Genomic DNA, 23,257 nt, shown 5'->3' with positions numbered 1-23,257 from the left:
TTGAATGTTGTCCTGCCTTGCTAGATTGGGGAAGTTCTCCTGGATAATATCCTGCAGAGTGTTTTCCAACTTGGTTCCATTCTCCCCATCACTTTCAGGTACGACAATCAGACGTAGATTTGGTCTTTTCACATAGTCCTATATTTCTTGGAGGCTTTGTTCATTTCTTTTTATTCTTTTTTCTCTAAACTTCTCTTCTTGCTTCATTTCATTCATTTCATCTTCCATCACTGATACCCTTTCTTCCAGTTGATCGCATCAGTTACTGAGGCTTGTGCATTTGTGACTTAGTTCTCGTGCCTTGGTTTTCAGCTCCATCAGGTCCTTTAAGGACTTCTCTGCATTGGTGATTCTAGTTAGCCATTCATCTAATTTTTTTTCAAGGTTTTTAACTTCTTTGCCATGGATTCGAACTTCCTCCTTTAGCTTGGTGTAGTTTGATCATCTGAAGCCTTCTTCTCTCAACTTGTCAAAGTCATTCTCCATCCAGCTTTGTTCCATTGCTGGTGAGGAGCTGCGTTCCTTTGGAGGAGGAGAGGTACTCTGATTTTTAGAGTTTCCAGATTTTCTGCTCTGTTTTTTCCCCATCTTTGTGGTTTTATCTACCTTTGGTCTTTGATGATGGTGACGTACAGATGGGGCTTTGGTGTGGATGTCCTTTCTGTTTATTAGTTTTCCTTCTAACAAACAGTCAGGACCCTCAGCTGCAGGTCTGTTGGAGTTTGCTGGAGGTCCACTCCAGACCTGTTTGCATGGGTATCAGCAGCGGAGGCTGCAGAACAGCAGATATTGGTGAACAGCAGATGTTGCTGCCTGATTGTTCCTCTGGAAGTTTTGTTTCAGAGGAGTACCTGGCCGTGTGAGGTGTCAGTCTGCCCCTACTTGGGGGGTGCCTCCCAGTTAGGCTCCTTGGGGGTCAGGGACCCACTTGAGGAGGCAGTCTGTCCATTCTCAGATGTCCAGCTGTGTGCTGGGAGAACCACTACTCTCTTCAAGGCTGTCAGACAGGGACATTTAAGTCTGCAGAGGATTCTGCTGCCTTTTGTTTGGCCGTGCCCTGCCCCCAGAGGTAGAGTCTACAGAGGCAGGCAGGCCTCCTTGGACTGTGGTGGGCTCCACCCAGTTCGAGCCTCCCAGCTGCTTTGTTTAGCTACTCAAGCCTCGGCAATGGCGGGCGCCCCTCCCCCAGCCTCTCTGCTGCCTTGCAGTTTGATCTCAGACTGACTGCTGTGCTAGCAATGAGCAAGGCTCCGTGGGCGTAGGACCCTCCGAGCCAGGAATGGGATATAATCTCCTGGTGTGCCGTTTGCTAAGACCGTTGGAAAAGCACAGTATTAGGGTGGGAGTGACCCAATTTTCCAGGTGCCATCTGTCACCCTTTTCTTTGACTAGGAAAGGGAATTCCCTGACCCCTTGCACTTCCCGGGTGAGGTGATGCCTCGCCCTACTTTGGCTCACGCTTGGTGCGCTGCACCCACTTTCTGACACTCCCCAGTGAGATGAACCCAGTACCTCAGCTGGAAATGCAGAAATGACCCATCTTCTGCGTCACTCACACTAGGAGCTGTAGACTGGAGCTTTTCCTATTCTGCCATCTTGGCTCCACCCTCTTACTGTAAGTTTCATGATATAATGAGTACAACTCAACATTCTGAATAGCACTTCAGTTGTGATCAATGAGGTCAGACAGTCAATTCATAGTCTTCATTTTCTTGACAGTGCACATCCTTGTGATTGCCATAATCCCTAAAGTACACACCATGCTTTTCAGTTCACACCATTCTCATCTTGAGGAAACTGTGCTTAGTTGACCTTCTGAAAGATTCTATAGTCAAGAAGGACAGAATCAGTATTCAAACTTGGATTTTCTGTTGGGCTTGGCTCCCTTTGGTCTGTGTCAGCTATGGCAACTTTTTAAAAAATCACGGTAGCTATGCAGTAGAAAAATCAACAATGTGGGGCTACACTTTCCTGTTGGAGCTGATGGATTAACACTAAAACAAAATAATTAATTTTTGTTTGTTGACTTTTTTATTAAAAAAAATTAGAGTCAGCATTTAAAATAAGATGGAGCAATCTGGTTTGAAAAGCAAGTAGGTATGCCGAATTGAATCTGGTAGAAAAAAAAGTCTGGGGGAAATATTATCTAGTTACATATACTTTTAAAACCTGCCAAAACACAAAAGCAAAACAAACAAACAAAAACCCCCAAACAAAACTTATCTGCATTAAAAAATAGTCCACTTACATGATTTTGAAGTGAGCAGCTCCTATCTATTTAAATAAAAGATTTATTATATTTACCCTGGCATCCTCTGGGGTCTTGAAGTTAATTATTTTTCCAAACTCTCTGGCATGAAATACAGACTTCACTCGTTCCTATAAACAGAATATGTAAATTCATTAAAAAGAAAATCTGGTTGTAAAAATCCATAAAGAAATGCCACAAAGCTTTATTACTGTACGCCTAAAGTGTCCCTCTTATACAAATCATGCACCTTAAAAAAGACAAGAATGAGGAAGCAAGAAGAATCAAAACCAATAGAAAAAAAGACTACATTCTATTAATAACACAACCATTATCACTAAACCTAAGTTAAAAAGCTTAAGGTGATATTTTAATTGCTAACACCATAAAGAGTCGACATAAAGGATGGGAAGGAGGTAAGTCGGGGAGTAGTGCCACTGTTTTTTGTCTCCAAATAATTTCTTACACAGTTGTTATCTGGCCATAGAATCATGAGTGAGTCCAGGTTAAAAATATATGCACATGTGTGTGTATGCATACGTACATAAACACATACATATATTGTATGTGTGTGCATGTGTGCGTGCATGTATGTACTTCTGCCATTTTAAACCAGTCATACAGTAAGAATATAGTTTAGAATCAAAAAGAGATCAGGTTGTGTCCTAGATGATTTTCCTCCACTATTTATGCTCCGTTGGTATTATGTTTAGTATTGGTAGTGGGGAGTGGGACTGTCTCAGAGCAGATATTAAGCATTTCAGGGGCAAACAGAAGTGAAACTATTGAGGACAAGGATGATGTTTTCCTCTGTACATATGGGTAAGGTCATAGAGGGCAAAGTAAAGGTTTTACTAGTCAAACATGTTCTATAAGTAATTCAACTATCCATGCAAATACAGACACTAGAAGAATTACATTCTTCTAATTAAAAAAAAAAAAAAAAAAGATGAGGCTGGGTCCAGTGGCTCACGTCTATAATCACAGTACTTTGGGAGGCTGAGGCAGGCAGATTGCTTGAGCCCAGGAATTCAAGACCAGACTGGCCAACCTGGTGAAACACCGTCTGTACTAAAAATACAAAAATTAGTCGGCATGGTGGCACATGCCTGTAATCCCAGCTACTCAGGAGGCTGAGGCAGGAGAATCACTTGAACCTGGGAGGTGGAGGTTGCAGTGATCCAAGAGCGCCACTGCACTCCAGCTTGGGCAACAGGGCAAGACTCTGTCTCAAAAAAAAAAAAGAATGATTGCAGAATTGTAGATATAAGGTCTCATGAAAAGGGGGAAGGGGAAGAAATCAAAGAGATAAGAGAATGTATTAATGTTAGAAAGGGAAAAATATATTTAAAAAGCCAGGAAAGCAGTATGGACTGCAACACAGGCTAATAGCCACTATCCATTATTTCATATGTGGGAAGGTGGGGCTCTGTTACTGAATATACAGCAAGGGCCCAGGAATGTTATTGTCAGTGCAATAGCACAGAAAGCAGTTTTTCTTGGCCTAGTTTTTTTTTTTTCTTTAAGCCTGGGTAAGATAGCAGGTATAAAGGAAAACCACACCAAGACAAAGTGACATCTATAAAAGAGGTAGAGCATTATACAAATAAAAAGGACTACTTCAAAGCATTATTTTCAGTTCCAAGTTTTCAAAAAATAAATCTATTCAACATACCTTTGCTTCAATGCGCAATCTTCTCCCATGAACAATGAATGGCTCTTTGGTAAATTCATCAAAACTATACTGCCACTCACACGTGAGTTGTCCAAATGTTCCCTTTGTTACAAACAATACACCACTGCAAAAAGAAAAACAAAAAAAGAATTCGCTTTAAAATTGAGGCACTTATATCCAATAACAACAGGATACGAATGAATCGCAAGTGCAAATGCAATATTCATCAACATAGACTATATTCTATATTCTTAATGAATTTAAAAGAACTGGAACCATAAAGTGTGTTCTCAGATCATAACAGAACTAAACTAGAAACCCAAACAAAAAGATAACAATAGTATTTCCAAATGCTTAAAAGTAACATTTCCAAATAATCCAGGGGTCAAAGAATCTCAAAGGAAATTAGAAAATATTTTGAACAGAATGAGAATGAAAATACACCATAAAATTTGTGGGATGCAGCTAACATAATGCTCAATGGGAAATTTATAACACAACATATTTATATTAGAAAAACTGAAGCACTTATAAAATCAAATATGTAAGGCACTTCATAAGAAACAGGATACATTTACAGAACCAACTATCAGCCAATATTTGGAGGAGCTTTCATATAATTAACGCCTTAGAATAAATACTTTCATTTCTAAGGCTCCATGTAACGTATTTCCCAACTACATCAGAAAAAAGCTTTTCTAACCATGTTGAACAGAATCATCATGCTGAGGGCCTCAGGATGTTCACAGGTAAAATCAAGTCCCATTACTTCCAATTTTAGAGGAAGACTTCAAAAAGCATCATTCTAATTTTTAAATAAATTCTTGTTTTCCCATTTTGAAGAAAGAAACCAAGAAATGAAAATACCTTCTGTCTATAAGAAGTCTATTTAATCCTTCCTTCAAATGTCTTTCTTCTTAATTTTTCTTTCTGATTGAAACATCAATTGTAGGTGCAACCAGAGGTTTGTATTAGATTGAGTTAAAAAAAAAAAAAAAGGTCTGACTCCTGGCTAGGATGGAAAAGGAGAGAGCTAGCCAGGATTTATATCTCTCACTTCCATCTTCTGTCCCTGCTCCCCTCTTTTACCAGTCCTGGATTACAGGAGCTGATGGAGCAAACCTAGTGGTGCCCCAGGACATCTCCAACCATGTGAAAAATCACAGACAGGCTGGCCAATGTAGCAGCTATTCCCAGTCCTGATTCAAAGATCCTTTATCCTCAAACCCGAAACTTGGAAAGGGAATCTCAAGTATAACCATCACGTTTTATTCAACTACAACTAATTCACTTCCCTTATTCTGTCAAGGCACCATGGCCTCATCTAAAGAGGTCCACTGTGTTGAGAAAAAAGATAACTTTTAAAATGTTGCAAGATTTGGAACCAAACTTTGCAACTGATTTTGCTTAATGCTGATTAGTTACCTTTCCTTTAGTCAATGGGAAAGTGAGTTACTAAAAACATGATGGAAAATTTTTATGAGCAAAAATGATTGCTGAAGCAATGTCTGTAATTAATTACAAAAGTCTAGAAACAAGTTACATGTAAATTAGTACATACTCCTAAATAAATATTAGGCAGGAATTTACAAATTAAGACAGCTGTCCATACGTTGACATGTACTAATCTTCAAAATATAGATCTCAAATGAAAAATTAAAACTAAGTACATAATGGTATATATAAGACAATTTCATCTACATTAAAATATGTGTGTATGTCTACCTGTAGAGGCATAGAATATTTCAAGAAGGATACAAAGGAAACAAGTAAAAAATGGGCTGCCTCTTGGAAGGGAACAGAGGGACCAGTATCTGGGGTGGAATGAAGACTTACTTTTTACAGGTATAACTTCTAATATTGTGGAAGTTTTCCACTTGGTGTTACTTTTTAAATAAGAAAATTAAAATAGGGCTATACATTTTAGATTCAGAAATTGAGATTACAACATTAAAAGTGACTGCTTAGTAGTCACCTTGAACCAACACAATGCTCATATAACTTTACCTTTCAATAGTGAACAAAACCATAGATTGACAATTCATTTCTATTTAGCTCTAACTTCTCCCTGCTAGCCGTATTTTCACTCTCCACCACCCAGAGACTGTCATCTTACTAATGCACTTGCTCATTTTTTCCCTAGTTTAACAATGACTTCTGCACACTTGCCCCTCTGAGGCTATGCCCCTGTGTATTTTTACATGTACCCCTCCACTGTCTATTTGAAGAAGTCGCTGGAGTATCCACCTAAAATTTTATCTGCCTCTACTAGTATATCCACTTACGTCAATCTATATATATTCTAACAAACAGATACTACCAGAGGACTGCTGACTTCCGGGATAACCTAAAATTGTACACTTCTTCAGAGAGGAGAAAGCTTACTTTTAAGAGGATAGCTTTATGGAATTTCTGCATCCAGTTAAATTAGTTGAAACAAATACTAAAATATTTATGTCTGTGCATGACTGTGTTTATCTGTATGCATGCGCAAAGCTATGCAGGAAATTTATGTAATGTTTAGGGAGTTAGGCTTGTGGAGCAAGAAGACCCAAGAATCAGTGTGACTATATGGAACAAAAGGTGAATAACAAATCTTCACCTCATGAGTCGCTGTCAGTTAACCCCTTATAAAATTACGTAAGAGAAAGAAAGCAAGTTACCGTCTGGTTATCATTAGCATATCTGTCTTATTGATCATGACATGGGTAAAATATTTGTATTTTGCAAATCTTCCATTTTCCATGACCTAAAAGAAAAAAGTGAGAGACAATGAGAAAATTGATAGTATTCCTACTGTAATGCAAACAATGCCTTATAGTCCTCTAAAAACCATTTCTCAATGGGGCAAACCATTAACATAGAGAAAACATTTAATTATTTGTAAAATCATTGCTGTTTCCTTTTTAAAAGCATCTACTTGCACTACTTTATTTAAGATTACTCAGTTGCAGCAATGCCAGCCTTTAATGCTAGACTTTTAGAAGCTGATGTTATCTTACAAAGTTTAAATTCAATCTAATGAGGTATTTAACTATTACAGTGACTTTATATTGGAAAACACATTAGTATTTAATAATATTTGTACAAAAACACATGTAAATACTAACACATATCTAAACATATGCATCACATAAATTACTTATTAGCTTCTGCCTTGCGCTAGAAATTTCATATATAACAAATATGCTTTTCTTTGTCAATCTCACAACTTATTAAAAAATAAAGAGCAGAGAGTTTCTGGACAAACAGGGACCCCAAGGCTTACTTAGCCTTTGAATCAATCTTTATTTTCAAGACTGTTGAAACACTGTCTATCCATGACACTGTTTATTAACAATTGTTTGCTTCAAGAAATGTAAATATAACCATATGAACAAAATAGATTTACCATTTTAAATTCCATTTTCAGTAATATTTGCTCTGAGGATGGACGTACTTCAGCTATTTAAAGTACATAGCAGGCTAGCCTACTGTTTTTACAGGCAAGGCAAGCAATGTAATTATGACTAAGATCCCTCAAGAAGAGGCATGTTATGAATTTAGCCAAATGTGAAAAATCATAAAGAAATCCAAAAGAGGATATAAAGGTTTTAGAAAATTGTGTTCCATGAAGCTGTACCAAAAAACTAAAATTATTTAGAAGAAAGCTAAGAAGTGACTTCATGATGATCTTCGTATAGAAAATTGATAGTTTTCATTTTTATCTGAGAAAGAAGTTAAAAAACTAAACTAGCAGGATGACTCATACAGATTAATTGCATGGAAGAAGTTTCTAACTTCAATGATTATAAAATATTGAGGAAAAGAATATCTTTACTATTTACTGTAGTAGGTAGGGCAAATAAACACAAACACTTTGTAATACAAATGAAAAAGGGACATACAGATTCAGAAAAAAATAATATGAATTACAGTAGTTCTCCCTTATCTGCAGGGGGATATGTTCCTAGACCTCCAGTGGGTGCCTGAAACCACAGACAGCACTGAGCCCTACATATATTCTATGGTTTTTCCTATATACACACACCTATGATAAAGTTTAATTTATCAATTAGGCACAGTAAGAGATTAACAATAACCAATAATAAAATAGAACAATTATACTGTAATAAAAGGTATGTGAAGGTTTATTTCTGAAATTTTCCATTTAATATTTTCAAACCATGGTTGGCCATGGGTAACTGAAACTGCAGAAAGCAACTGTGGAAATGACAGGACTACTGTATTAGATAATTTATAAATTATGCAAATAATTTTGAAAACTTAGATGAAAAGAACTGTTTTAAGAAATATAAATTATTAAGAGGAAGAAGCATCATGAGTAGAAATTATTTGTGGATGACAGTACATCTGGAAAATCCAAGCGCACAAAACCCAGTAATCAATTTGGAAATGGAAGAGAAAGAAATCCCATTTACAAGGGTAATAAAAAGATAAATATTTACATGTAAGTTTAATAAATACTGTGCAGAATATAGGTGATAAAAGCCATACCACTCTATTCAGGGGAGTAAAAGAAATTTTGGAAATGGAAATCCATATCTTATTCTTGGATATAAAAATTTATCATAATAAAGATGTTATTGACTCCCTCCCAATTTTTACACACACACACGCACACACACACACACACACACACACACACAACTTCATGTGATCCCAAGATGGTGGTTTTTGGAGCATGGGGTAGGAGGTAAGAAGTGATTTGTCAAAATTATACTAAAATGTAGCTAGGAAAAATATGTGGTAATATCCAGTAAATTATGAAAGAAGAATGAGAAGAACTACTCTAGAAGACATTAATGCAATTTATAAAGCTGCAGTAGTGAAATAGTTTGGTGCTGGTAAAGTATATGCAGACATATCAAAGGAAAGAATACAGATTACAGAAACTGACCACTATGCATATACGACATTATAAAATCCTATCCAATTACGGAAATTTATTAAATCAAGACAGCACTTCAAATTAGTGGGTAAACACATGTATTATCAAATAAATGGCGTTTTAAGTAACTCACTGGCTAAAGCTGTATCCTTCTCTCTATATACCCAATCAATTCTACATGGATCAATGATTTAAGTATAGAAAATAACTATAAAAGTACTATAAAAAGTAACATTTTAATAATCTTTTTTTTTTTTTTTTTTTTTTTTTTTCCAGACAGAGTCTCGCTCTGTCGCCCAGGCTGGAGTGCAGTGATGCGATCTCGGCTCACTGCAAACTCTGCCTCCCGGGTTCATGCCATTCTCCTGCCTCAGCCTCCCAAGTAGCTGGGACTACAGGCACCCATCACCACGCCCGGCTAATTTTTTTTTGTATTTTTAGTAGAGACGGGGTTTCACCATGTTAGCCAGGATCTTGATCTCCTGACCTCCTGATCTGCCCGCCTCTGCCTCCCAAAGTGCTGGGATTACAGGCGTGAGCCACCGCGCCCAGCCCATTTTAATAATCTTGAAGTGGGAAAGGCCAAAATATAACAGAGTCCATAAAACACAACATAAAAAATTGTTAAGTACATAGAACTTAACCACTACTGAATGGCAAAATGATAAGCAAATAAACAGTAATAAAGTAAAATAACAGAAAAATCAAAGGACAATTTGGGAAAATATTTGTCAATACAGAGATATAGAGTCATTTTCAAAATATAGACAATTCTAGCAATTTGAAGAAACCGACAGAAAAAAATGAGTAAAGCAGTAGAAAAATGTGTGAAGAATATGAAAAGGTAGTTCAGCAAAAAAAAAAAAAAAAAAAAATCTGACTGATAAACATGAGAAAATATTCACTATAACTCAAAATTAGGAAAATGCAAATCAATTAAACATACCCTCTGAGTCAGCAATTACACTGCTAGAATTTATCTTAGGCAAAAGTATGCCAAAATATACATATAAGAATCTTCACAGCAATATTGTATTAAAAGCACAAAATCTAAATATTCATTAAAAGGGTACTGGTTAAATAAATTCATGTACAGCCATACAATGGAGCATTATGAAGTCATAAAAAACCTGTGCATACTGACATAGAGAGATGTATAAGATATAGTAAATAAAATTATATTACAAAAGAGAATGTATAGAATGAAAAGTAGAAATGCATACATGTACATATATTTGTACGTACATGTATCTGTGCATATAAGCAGTTAAACCAGTTTCAACATGTAGAAACTTCTGGAAGGTACACATCAATCTATTAACAGCACTGATCACTGGGCTTCTGAAGCATAATGGTGGAGGCAGAAGTTAAGCTTTTATTTTTAATTTTACATTCTTTTATTCTGTTTCAGTTTTTTGATATCTGAAAAGAAACTGGCTTTCAAAGATTCATTTTCTTTTGTTCCATATGGCGAAGTTTAAAAATGAAGAATACAAATGTTGACCTCAAGAATGCCACTGCTAATAGAATTCAAGAGCCTACATACACCATTAATAGATCGTAACCTTCCAATAGTTTAAAAGCTATGGTTTATTCCAAGTACCTAACTTTTATTTCCATATTATGCTAAGTTTGGGCATTGTAATTAAGCCTACCTCTCATCACTTTCTACTTTCCAGACCCAACTTAAATCAAATCTAGTCTGTGCATATAAGCAGTTAAACCAGTTTCAACAGTCACAACAGCATCTGGTATAAGTAAGAGCTAAAAGAATCCAGAGAAAGTAATTCATATAATGCTTTCCATCCCAAACCTTAAATGTAACACACTTGATAGATGAATGAGCTTTATGGTCATAGTAGTCTGTTTTGAAACGTAATCAACCGTATCCTTTGTTATTAGAGTGACTGTATTTGAATAAACGTCAAAGCGTCAAAGATAACTCATCGCACAGCAAAATCTTGCTGGTCAGTCTCCATTATAAACATGAGAATACGGAATAAGAACATTATAAACAGAATCCAAAACTTTCAAACTGAATCCACAGAAGTTAATGGGAGAGAACGTCACGCTGCAAAAAGTCTACAAATGTCACGTTGTAGTCACAAATTCCTGCCTGACTTTATAAATGCATTATATAAGAAGCTTTAGACTACTCAAAACATCATTTTTGGGGGGGAAAACCCCCAGAATTTTGGAACCGAAAAACTCCTGTTGTTCATCCAAACCAATCTCTTCCTTTTACACACAAAGAAACTGAGGATCAGTAAGTGTCTAATGAATCTTCTAAATCTAAATTTTCACCATCTTGTGTAATTAGGTAAGAGTACATCTAAGTGACTTGCTTGGGGTTAGTTGCAAAACTGGGCTCAGAAAACTGGATTCTTCACTTCTAATTCCAGTGCGTTTCACTATATCATGATGTTTCTTCCTCATGGTATCAGTCATACTTTCCTCATGGTACCTCAAAAAATGTCTTTGATATCCCTGGATACTGATAGTTGCTGAGGTAGGCTGCTAATTTTTTCCAGGTCAAAAGTATTCAAATAATTTAGTGTCAAAAATCCTATCTTCCTCCATCCCAAACAGATGCTAGTTATAAATGGTTCTATTAAAATAATTCGTGATAGCCTTTAAAATAAATGAAGAATTAGCAAAATCAGGGTTTGGGAATCATCATGTAGGGCCTTTACATAAAGACCCAGATTTGGCTGAACTACGAAGGAATTAACAATGCCAGTACTTTAGACATGTTAGCCTCATTTATATGCTTAAATGTTAAAGGAAAAACATTTTTTTCGCCTTATTCATTAAAAGTATATATATAAATTACCTATCATAGTTTAAGAATTACTAAAAGAAACAGAACCACAATGGAAACTGCATTCATTATATACAATTGTCAGAATCTATAGGTAATAATTAAAATACATGGTTACTGGTAAACAGGTCCTTTTGCATTTAGAAAAGATGAGTACATAAACCATACTTTATTAGACATAAATAAATTCAAACCAAATTAATGATACATTTGGAAACACAAAGAAAGTGGAACTTGAAGGACAGAGCCATGGTAACAGAGACACTTCTAACACTCTCAAATCATCCAAATGTTATGAAGAAACAGAATCCCTTAACAAAAATACTTCTGAAAAATAATGCAAAATATGAAAAGATTAAAAATAGGAATAAATCACTAAAATAAAAGGCTTTAAGTCCCAACCAAAGAATGTGTTAATCATTAATAGGAAATATATTTAAGAAAATTGGTTAAAGGACAAGAACATGTTGCTCGGCAAAACAAAAAACCAAAATCTAATCAATATCTGACTCATGTGGAAGACAAGTGTTGCGAAGAGGTATGAACGTTTAAAAAAAAATAGCAAAAATGGGGGATTAAAAACATGAAATTCAGCCAGACACGGTGGCTCACACCTGTAATCCCAGCACTTTGGGAGGCCGAGGCGGGCGGATCCCAAGGCCGGGAGTTTGAGACCAGCCTGGCCAACACGGTGAGACCCCGTCTCCACTAAAAATACAAAAAATTAGCTGGTTGTGGTGGCAGGAGCCTGTAATCCCAGCTACTTGGGAGGCTGAGGCAAGGAGAATCACTTGAACCCAGGAGGCAGAGGTTGCAGTGAGCTGAGATCACACCATTGCACTCCAGCCTGGGCAACAGAGCGAGACTCCGTCTCAAAAACAAAAAACCATGAAATTCATCTAAATGAAAGATAAAAATGAATACTATCAAGCAAGAAAATATATAGATAACAAATGGTTTTATAGACTGGTTAATTTGAGGGTTCCGGAGATGAGTGGGAAAGAGGAAGCATTTATGAATAGATTCTACTTAAAATTTAAGCTTATTTCTAAAACCAACAAAATTCAGGAAGTTAATTGTAAAATGGTAAATACTGCCATTTTAAAACTATTTAAGAAGTAAATAGACAAACTGTTCAAAACAATCTTATCTTTAGGGAAAACTTAATAAGTATAACTTCCTTAGAGTTTTATGATGAATTTTTAGGGATAAAGAAAGTTTTACTAATTCACTTCAAACCTCAGACTCGAGTGCCATGGCCAGGAAAAAGAAGGTATTCAAGCAAACTTCACAATCAAATATAGTCGAAATTTATTACCTCAAAACTTAATGATTTCATATTCTTGAATGAGAAGAAATGTAAACAAGAATAAAGAAGTGACAGGTAGCTTACCTTGTCTGAGGTAAGTTGGTTTTAAAAAAATAAAATCTTACTGACTATATGGTCAAATCTGAAGAGCAACCAGCACTTATTTTATCCCTCATAACTTCATCCTCTCCCATGCTAATATGCTATCTTGACTGTCAGCAAAACCATAGGTATAGGCTATACTGACAGCTTAGACACGGCAGGAAAGCTGAGCATAACCTTTGACATAAAATCAAGTGTAAGAAACTACTATATCTTAAGAGATACGAATTGTTGTCATCAACTGGTACAACCAAAAGCCTGGAGAAGGAAAATAACTATGCTCATGAAATAGTTATATGTACTGACAACAGCAGACCATCAATTAACGTACTTAATATATTCTAGGAGAAGAGCCAGAGTGAGGGCATCAAGGGGTAGGTGCACAGTAACAAAAGTCTCACTAAAGTTCAGCAGAACCTCTAATGGATCAACATTTATGGGTCCATCATACTATATATCCCTGAAAGCAGCAGTAACATTTCTTTTAAAATACTGTGTAATTCAGAGCAGTTCAAATCACTGAGGTTTTACTGTTTCAACTGCTTGCCAATTAGCATGTGTGGAAAACTGTCATGGTGTTTTAACTACTCTGTTAACCTTGAAAGGAAAAAAAGATTCTTTTTTAAATTCTTAAAATCTATTCTTTTAAATTCTTAAAATCTATTCTTTCAAATTCTTAAAATCTACTCTTAAATAGAATAGATTTTCTCTTGCCAAAGAGGACAAAAATGAGGAATTTATATAATGATGACTAAGAACTTGCATAAACTGGTATTCATCTGGAATAATAAAAATATAATGAGTTATTATTAGGCACCATGCTAATAATTACAGGCATATCTAATTTTATTATACTCCATTTTATTGTATTTCCCAGATATTGTGTTTTTTACAAATTGAAGGTTTATGGCAACTCTGCATCAAGCAAGTCTACAGGCACCATTTGTCCAACAGCACATGCTCATTTCGTGTCTCTATGTCACATTTTGTTAATTCTTACAATATTTCAAACTTTTTTTATCATTATTATATCTGTTATGGTGATCTGTGATCACTGATCTTTGATATTGCTATTTTACAGCCCTTTTTGAGGTGCCATAAACTACAGCCATAGAGAGTGAACTTAATCTATAAATGTGTGTTCTGACTGCCCCACTGATTGGACGTTTCCCAAATCCTCTCCCTCTCCTTGAGCCTCCCTATTACCTGAGAAACAACAATATTGAAATTAGGCCAATTAACAGCCCTACAATGACCTCTACGTGTTCAAGTGAAATGAAGAGTTATATGTCTATCACTTTAAATCAAAAGCTAGAAACGACCAAGCTTAGTGAGAAAGACATGTCAAAAGCTGAGTTAGGCTGAAAGGTAGTACCTCTTGTACCAAACAGCCAATCTTGAATGCAAAGGAAAAATTCTTGAAGGAAAGTATTATGAAAGTGTTACTCCAGTGAACACAAGAATTATAAGAAAGCAAAACAGCCTGATTGCTGATATGTAGAACGTTTTAGTGGTCTGGATAGAAGATAAACCAGCCACAACATTTCTTCAAGCCAAAGCCTAATCCAGAGCAAGGCCCTAACTATCTTCAATTATATGAAGGCTGAGAGAGGTGAGGAAGCTGCAGAAGAAAAGGTGAAGCTAGCAGAGATTGGTTCATGAGGTTTAAGGAAAGAATTCACCTCCGTAACATAAAAGCACAAGGTGAAGGGGCAAGTGCTGATGCAGAAGCTACAGCAAGTTAGCCAGAAGATCTAGCTAAGATCACTGATGACAGTGGCTACACTAAACTACAGATTTTCAATGTAGACGAGATAGACTTCTATTGAAAGATGCTATCCAGGACTTTCATAGCTAGAGAGAAGTAAATGCCTGGCTTTAAAGCTTCAAAAGACAGTCGGATTCTCTTGTTAGGGGCTAGTGCAGCTGGTGACTTTATTTAATTTCTTTAGAGACATGGTCTTGCTGTTTTGCTCAACCTGAACTTGAAGTTCTGGGCTCAAGGGATCCTCTTGCCTCAGTCTCCCAAATAGCTGGGACAACACGTGGGTGCCACCATGCCTGGTGCAGCTGGTGACTTTAAGTTGAAGCCAAGACTCCATTCCAAAAATCCTAGAGCCCTGGCCACATGAGGCATCTCAGGTGTATAATTCCAGCACTTTGGGAGGCCATGGTGGGCGGATCGCTTGAGCACAAGAGTTCAAGACTAGCTTGGGCAACATGGTGAAACCCCATCTCTACAGAAAAAAAAAAAAAAAATTAGCCAGATGTGGTGGCACATGCCTGTAGTCTCAGCTACTAAAGAGGCTGAGGTGGGAGAATCAACTAAGCCTGGGAGTTCGAGGCTGCAATAAGCCAAGGCCATATCACTGCACTCCAGCCTGGGTGACAGAGTGAGACTCTTATCTCAAAAGAAAAAAAAGTGCCGGGTGTGGTGGCTCATGCCTGTAATCCTAGTACTTTGGGACGCCGAGGTGGGTGGATCACCTGAGGTCAGGAGATCGTCCCCAGCCTGGCCAACATGGTGAAACCCCATCTCTACTAAAAATATGAAAATTAGCCCGTGTTGTGGCAGGCGCCTGTAATCCCAGCTACTCAGGAGGCCGAGACAGGAGAATTGCTTGAACCCAGGAGGCGGAGGTTGCAGTGAGCCGAGATTGCGCCATTGCAGGCTACCTGGGTGACAGAGCAAGACTCCGTCTCAAAAAAAAGAAAAAGAAAAAATCCTAGAGTCCTTAAGCATTACACTAAAGCTACTCTGCCTATGCTGTATAAATGGGACAAAGCCCAGATGATAGCACATTTGTTTACAGCACAGTTTACTAAATATTTTAAGCCCACTGTTGAGACCTATTGCTCAGAAAAATATTACTGCTCATTGACCATGCACCTAGTCACTCAAGCTCAAGAGCTCTGATGAAGATGTACGAGATTAATGTCATTTTCATGCCTGCTAACACAACCATCCATTCTACAGCCCCCATGGATCAAACAGTAATTTCAACTTTCAAGTCTTATTATTTAAGAAATACATTTGGTAGGGCTGCCACAGGGAGTGATTCTTCTGATGGATCTGGTCAAAGTAAATTGAAAACTTATGGAAAGGATTCACTATTCTAGATGCCATTAAAAACATCTGTGATTAATAAGACGAGGTCAAAATATCAATAGTAACAGGAGTTTGTCTGGAAAAAGTGGATTCCAACCATCATGGATGACTTTGAGGGTTCAAGACTTCAGCGGAGGAAGTAATTGCAGATATGGTGCAAATAGCAAGGGGATTAGAAGTGGAGCATGAAGAGGTAACTGAATTGTTACAATCCTATGATAAAACTTGAACAAAGGAGAAATTGCTTCTTATGGATGAGCAAAGAAAATGGTTTCTCCAGATGGAATCTATTATCGGGGAAGATTCTATGATTGTTTAAATGACAACAAAGGATTTAGATTATTCCATAAAAATAACTGATAAAGCAGCGGTAGGGTTTGAGAGGACTGACTCCAATTTTGAAAGAAGTTCTATTGAGGGTAAAATGCTATCAAACAGCATCACATACTACAGATAAATCTTTCGTGAAAGGAAGAGTCAATCAATGTGGGAAACTTCATTTTAAGATATTACCACAGCTATCCCAACCTTCAGCAATCCCTATCCTAATCAGTCAGCAACCATCAACACCAGGCATGCAAAAAGATGGACTCACTGAAGGCTTCAGATGATCAGGATTTTTTTTTTTAGCAATTATGTATTTTTAAATTAAGGTGTATATATATATAGTTTTATACAGTTATATATAGTTTTATATAGTTATATATAGTTTTATATAGTGTATATATAGTTTTTTAACGACGTGATTGTACATAATAGTCTACATTATAAACATAATTTTTATATGCACTGGAGAACAAATATATTCGTGTGACTTGCTTTGTTGCCATATTCGCTTTATTCTGGTGGCCTGGAACTGAACGTGCAGTATCTCTGAGGTATGGCTGTACATACATTACCTCATTTGTTCTAACCCTAGCAACACCACCAAGATAAGCACTACAATTATCTCTCTTTTACAACCTGGAAACTGAGGTCAGATAAGCATAATAAAAAATAATAACTCTAGTAAAAGAAAAAAGGCTACAATTGAACTCAGGTTTACTTGGCTCCAGAGTCCAGGCCCTTAGGCACAGGGTATTGCTATATCTCAAAATAATTTTTATTAACAAAACGAGTTAGCACAGAAGAACTATATATATTCCAGTAGACTCAGTGGGATCTCATTTGAACAGTTCATTGGTATATGGATTTAGATATCTCACAAACTGTTATCATGTCTCTTGCAATGCTTCAAGTTCATATAATACCTAGGGATCACTGTCTCTGTGGAAGATGGGTCATATTTTAGGTGTCTCTGATTCCTAATGTTCTTTACAGCCTTGCATATACCAGCTAAACAACAAACAGGAATGAGAGTGTGAAGATCCGACATTACAGGGTTGGCCTCTAACGTGGCATGTGTTTTATGCCCCATCACCAGAACAATAAAGCTCATTACAATGATAAACTCATGAGAGATGAGCAGGAACCTTCAATACTCTCTTCAGGGCTCTAACTCTACTATCTACAAGAGTGTCTGAATACATAATGAACAGAACTGAATTCGTTTGTAGAACAAATGAATACATGGCATTAATTCTTTTCTGTGTATTCATATAAACTATGCTACCAAATAAAGCCAGCAAAAATTCAATTTTATATATCTATATCTATCCATATATTTTATTCTTTTGGCAACTTATTCCATAAAGATTAACTTTACATGAAATGTTCAATCTCCCATATTTGTATTCCAACACTGCATCTTCATAAGATCTCTAACTCAAACTACTTAGACTTGAAGTACCACAGAAATGTCTAAATCTATATTTCTTTATAGTGCTTCCGTAGGGTTCTTTACAGTGATAAATTTTCACTGAAAAATTACCATTACAATTCATTAGAGTCATCATTAGAAGTGACTAGGATATCAATTTCATTTGAATTTAAAACGAAAGATTCTTAACTGACAAAAACAAAACACCAAAAAACATGGTGCTTCCTTTAATAGATGGCATTAAATTATGTTTTCGGATGAGTGAAAAGAGGCCTCTAATCTGATTTTGCATGACAACTTTCATTCGGCAAGTGAATGTATCCTTTCACAGGACATTTGGCTAATAAAAAATAGACTTTTCATAATGTATACTAGTTTTCTAACAATGTTATTGTTACAGCATGCATGTACACACACACAAATATTTCTGAATGAGCTTTACTACACTCACCTTATGCTGAGAATCTTTGTGTCCAAGGTAACTAGGGAAAGTTACTAGGTAGAGCTCTATCACATCAGTAGAGAAATCATGAGTTGAGTCCTGTATCAGAATTTAGCAACTTTAGCTTAATTAAGGCTGAAGACCTTCTAGCTAATACTTACTGCACTTTTAGCTGTATTGACAGATCTTTGATTAAAAAGATGTAAGACTCAAATTGAACGTACCTGGGCTTAACATTTGAGGATTTCTTTTAATGTTATAATGTATTGAATTTTCTATTACAGTAGCATTTATCCTTTCTTAATATATTTACAAATGTAAGGGATGCAATGATGACAAACTGAAAGATCTAGAAATCAAATTAGTCTCGTTTAAGTTCCTGAATTAAAAAAGAGAATTAGGCCAGACGCAGTGGCTCATGTCTATAATCCCAGCTACTTGGGAGGCTGAGGTGGGAGGATCACTTGAGCCTAGGAGTTCAAGGCTGCAGTGAGCTATGATTGCACCACTGCATTCCAGCTTGGGCGAGAGAGTGAGACCTTGTCTCAACAACAAATAACAACAACAACAACAACAACAAAAAGAGAGGGACGGGGTGGGGGGAGGGGTGGCGGGCGGTGGGAAATGAATAAATTTTACACTTGAAAGAAAAAACCTGAACCTCCACGAAGTGGAATCATCACCACCAGAGGAAGACATAATTTATTTCAAAATCTTATTCAAAAATTATTTTTATACAACACTGGAAGGTTCTAAGTGGGGTTCCTTACTCTATTTTGGACTCTACTGGTCCAAAATATAGTGGTACACACTATTAAATGTTCAACATTTGGGCCTTTGGAAATAATGTGACAGTCTCTCCAAGAGATTCCTGCTAAACTAGTAAGGTATGATAATTGTATCCAAAAATCCATGGAAATCTTTTCCATGAAATCTGCTTTATTTGAGATGCTAAGAATTCTAATTTGCCTGGATAACACAATTTGGCTCTCTTCAATGTTCTCATCCCATTCAGAAGTATCCTTCTGGAGAGGAAGAGCTATAAAATGAAGAGTGAAGTCCAATAGCCTTTGTCTCCTAGTTCTTGTCCACTTACTCAAATTTTCAGATGAAGCCAGGAAGTGTTCGGCACTACTCTGGTGATCTGACTGCTATAGTAAGACCTTTCTTCCAGATTAGTAGTCATTCTCCTCCTGAAGTAAAGGGAAAGACCACGTCGGCTGACGGCAGTTATCTTCCAATTGCTATTAAGGCAGTGTTTGAAGCTAATTATAAACATCTGTAATTTCTGAAAGAAAAGAAATATACAAGACACAAAAACAGCCTCCCTTCTGTAACAACTTACATGACGGCAGTTATAGAATCCCTGTAAAAGATTCAAAGACAACATAGATAAATTCAAAAATACCTGAAATGTTTAAGAACACACTATACTACACCCACAGGACAACAACTCAGCTGTCAACATTCAGACACAATGAAGGACACAGGAATCATACACACACATACCCATGCAAACACATTTTAAAAGATTTACTTAAAGGGAAGAAATGTTTTTAAAAAAGTATAGAGTCAAAAGGTAGAAATGTTTAACGAAAAAGAAAAAAGCTTCTACAGGTATACAAACAAAAAGCCGAGAGCAATGGATCACGTCTGAAATCCCAACACTTTGGGAGGCTGAAGTGGTAGGATCGCTTGAGCTCAGTTCAAGACCAGCCCGGGCCACATAGCAAGACCCTGTCTCTACGAAAAAATTTAAAAAATTAGCCTGGCATAGTGGTGCATGCCTGTAGTCCCAGCTACTTGGGAGGGTGGAGCAGGAGGACTACTTCAGTCCATAGTTTGAGGATACAGTGAGCTTATTCAAGCCACTGCACTCCAGCATGGGCAATGGAGTGAAACTCTGTCTCAAAAAAAAAAAAAAAAAAGAGTTCTGCTTGCTCTTTATGTGCTCCATAAATAAAGACTAGGTTTCCCAATTACGGATATTTCTATGAGTGGTATGCTTTTTTAATCTTTAGAAGTTAATAATGCTGCTTAGAAAAATATGTAGTAAAACATAAAATGGCAATTTATACTTTTGAGTCATAACCAGGTGAATAAAAAATTTAAAAAGGAAATATACCATAAATGGTGGGGAGACAGGATAATTGTTTCCTTTTCTGTAGTTTCCTGCTTTTCTCTAATGAGCATACTTCAATGTAGAAAATAATCTATTTAATGTAGAAAATAACTAATGTTGAAAAATTTCGTATCTTTATAAAATACTAAAGTTGTCAACTGAGAATCAATGTCAGCAAATGGATCCACAGGTTTTTAGCTTTTTCCCTAGAAATGCAGGTCTGTAAAATTTTTAATTCATAGAAATGCCAAGTTTTATTGAATATACTCAGAAAACCTTTGTAGACATAATGTAGTTAACAGGTTACTGATAAATGATAATTTATAGTAGAAAAATATAACATGCCCAATTACGACAAATTGGGTATACTTAGCTAAATCTCTGACTATCCTGGTTGCTTTTAAAAAACAAAAATAATACCTATAATATTTTCAGTGCTCACGTATTTGAGGATCTCTAAGATCCAGAAGAATAGCATAATACAATTCAGGAGAAATCTTTACAATTTCATTGCTTAAAACATGTGTAAGCAATGAAGAAGATTCATCAAAAGCCAGTTTTATAACACTGTTAAACGTGTGTTTTAAAATTGATATTTGGAGGTAGACTGTTGCTATATATTGGTTGATATGGAATAACTGCTAAATAAATTTATCATACTTATTGAGAATGATAAATATTCTGCCACGTTAAAACAAACCGGACAATAAATCCCTATGAAAATCATAAATTATTCTAATTAGTTCTCTTAACACAGACCTATTTGAAATTATTTGTTTTACTTTCCTTTGATGCAGGACTTTCTACATTTTGTATAATACTGGCTGTACTCACTGTACTTTATGAACTCACAAATTCACTCACTAATATTAATGATTAAATTAACAGTGTAAGCATTCTTAATTGATCTCCATTTATTCCAAAGGTGCTGGAATAAATTGACATTTTCACATATCCATCATCATTATTATTTGAGCTAAATAATGTGTGTACACTTAACATCACCTGATTTTGATCCATAAGACCCTTTACTATTTTGCAAGGAAATCTAAGAAACAAAAAGCTGAAATTTGAAGATGCAGTAGAAAATACGCAGTAACAGTTGGGATGGTTGTTTCTGGTCCTTCTCTCATCACCACAAAAAAGCTGAATGCAAAATTTCATTACAAGACTTAAATCAGACAAACTAGTAGCTACTATAGCAGTCATTTATAATCTTGAGACACAGAAACAACAGAGTATTTTTCATATTGAATATTGATGTCATAAGTATGCAGTGGCTCCAGGTGTACACTTAAATAACATGAACTTAAAATCAATATTCAACACTGCATCAGTGATATGTGTTTTGAATAGTTTCAAAAACAAATTTATAAAATACTGATTATTTTAAATAAGGAAACAAAATTTGACTTCCTTTTCTATAATACTGAAAATTGGCAATATTATTCTGAATTTACATTTGTTTTATTTATATCCCATGTGAGTACTAATTAATTTCATTTACAGGCTTAGATTATTTATCTATGGTTATGAGTGTCCACAATTACAGATTTTTACAAATTTTTCTTCCTGCCAGTTTTCAATATGTTATTCAAGTGTCAGGTAGACACAAAGGAAAATAAGGAATCTCCAGGTAATCACTCCTTCAGGGAAGAGAACCTTCCTTCCCATTTTCTATACATAAGCAATGATCGTGCAGAAATCTGGAACATAAATGAAGTTAAAGCATATGGAAAGGTGTGGCATTACATAATCAATTTTCAAACAGCTTTCTCACTAGACTTTCCTGTTAGATACTACCATTTTAAAAGTTCTAGTTAATTATAGAGCCATTGATAAACAAGAGTTCATCTTATTAAAATCCAAATATAAATTCATTTTCTATATATTTGATAAGAAATAAGAATATATTTTTGCCTAGATCCTCTATCTCCATCAAGAGAACAATGGTGTAAAACAAAAGAGCAATTCTGTCTTTTTTTTTTTTTTGCTTTTACTAGAGAAAAATTCAAGTTTTTTTTCAAAACTGGAACACAATTAATACCTGTCCTCAAGAGGTTTGAAAAGATAATTTCACTGTGGCAGAAAAACAAGGGCAATTACACTGTCAAAGAGCAGATCTCGGCTGGGTGCGGTGGCTCACGCCTGTAATCCCAGCACTTTGGGAGGCCGAGGCAGGCGGATCACGAGGTCAGATCGAGACCATCCTGGCTAACACGGTGAAACCCCATCTCTACTAAAAACATAAAAAATTAGCCGGGTGTGGTGGCAGGAGCCTGTAGTCCCAGCTACTCAGGAGGCTGAGGCAGGAGAATGGCGTGAACCCAGGAGGTGGAGTTTGCAGTGAGCCGAGATCGCACCACTGCACTCCAGCCTGGGCGACAGAACGAGACTCCATCTCAAAAAAAAAAAAAATTTAAAAAAAAAAAATAAAGAGCACATCTCATCTCTAAGGGCTAAAAACTGAAGAATGATGGAACTCTAAGACCACATGAGCAATGTTTACTAGTTACTAGCATATTATTTAAAATATTTTTACTGTTGAAGAAATTTTAAATAAATGTAATCCTACCTCCAATTTTCTTTTCATGAAAATGGTAAATCACTGCTAAGATAACCACAACTTTTTTTTTTCCGATAAATTCTTAAGGAATGAAAGGTTAAGATCATCTTTATGAATCCCATTCCATGAAATTAAGTGTCACAGGCCAAGCACAGTAAATTTGGGAAATGTCTTGCAAACAAGTAGTTTCCACAGTCTCTTTTACAAAGGCCT

General features: G+C 36.1%; 1 protein-coding gene across 1 annotated transcript in view; it reads right to left on the bottom strand.

Annotated features, from left to right (window-relative positions):
* VPS13A (vacuolar protein sorting 13 homolog A) overlaps positions 1 to 23,257 on the bottom strand; it is a 243,845-nt gene that overhangs the window by 11,604 nt on the left and 208,984 nt on the right. Inside the window, exons 69-71 of the mRNA XM_003811456.7 lie at positions 6,587 to 6,672; positions 3,924 to 4,047; positions 2,305 to 2,379 (exon numbers count right to left, since the gene is read on the bottom strand). Of these exons, the coding sequence (XP_003811504.3) occupies positions 2,305 to 2,379; positions 3,924 to 4,047; positions 6,587 to 6,672 (285 nt within the window). The remainder of the gene's footprint in view (positions 1 to 2,304; positions 2,380 to 3,923; positions 4,048 to 6,586; positions 6,673 to 23,257) is intronic.

The sequence above is a fragment of the Pan paniscus genome, chromosome 11, assembly GCF_029289425.2.
Source record: "Pan paniscus chromosome 11, NHGRI_mPanPan1-v2.0_pri, whole genome shotgun sequence".
Classification (NCBI taxonomy): Eukaryota; Metazoa; Chordata; class Mammalia; order Primates; family Hominidae; genus Pan; species Pan paniscus.
This window is presented reverse-complemented; position numbering and strand designations above follow the sequence as displayed.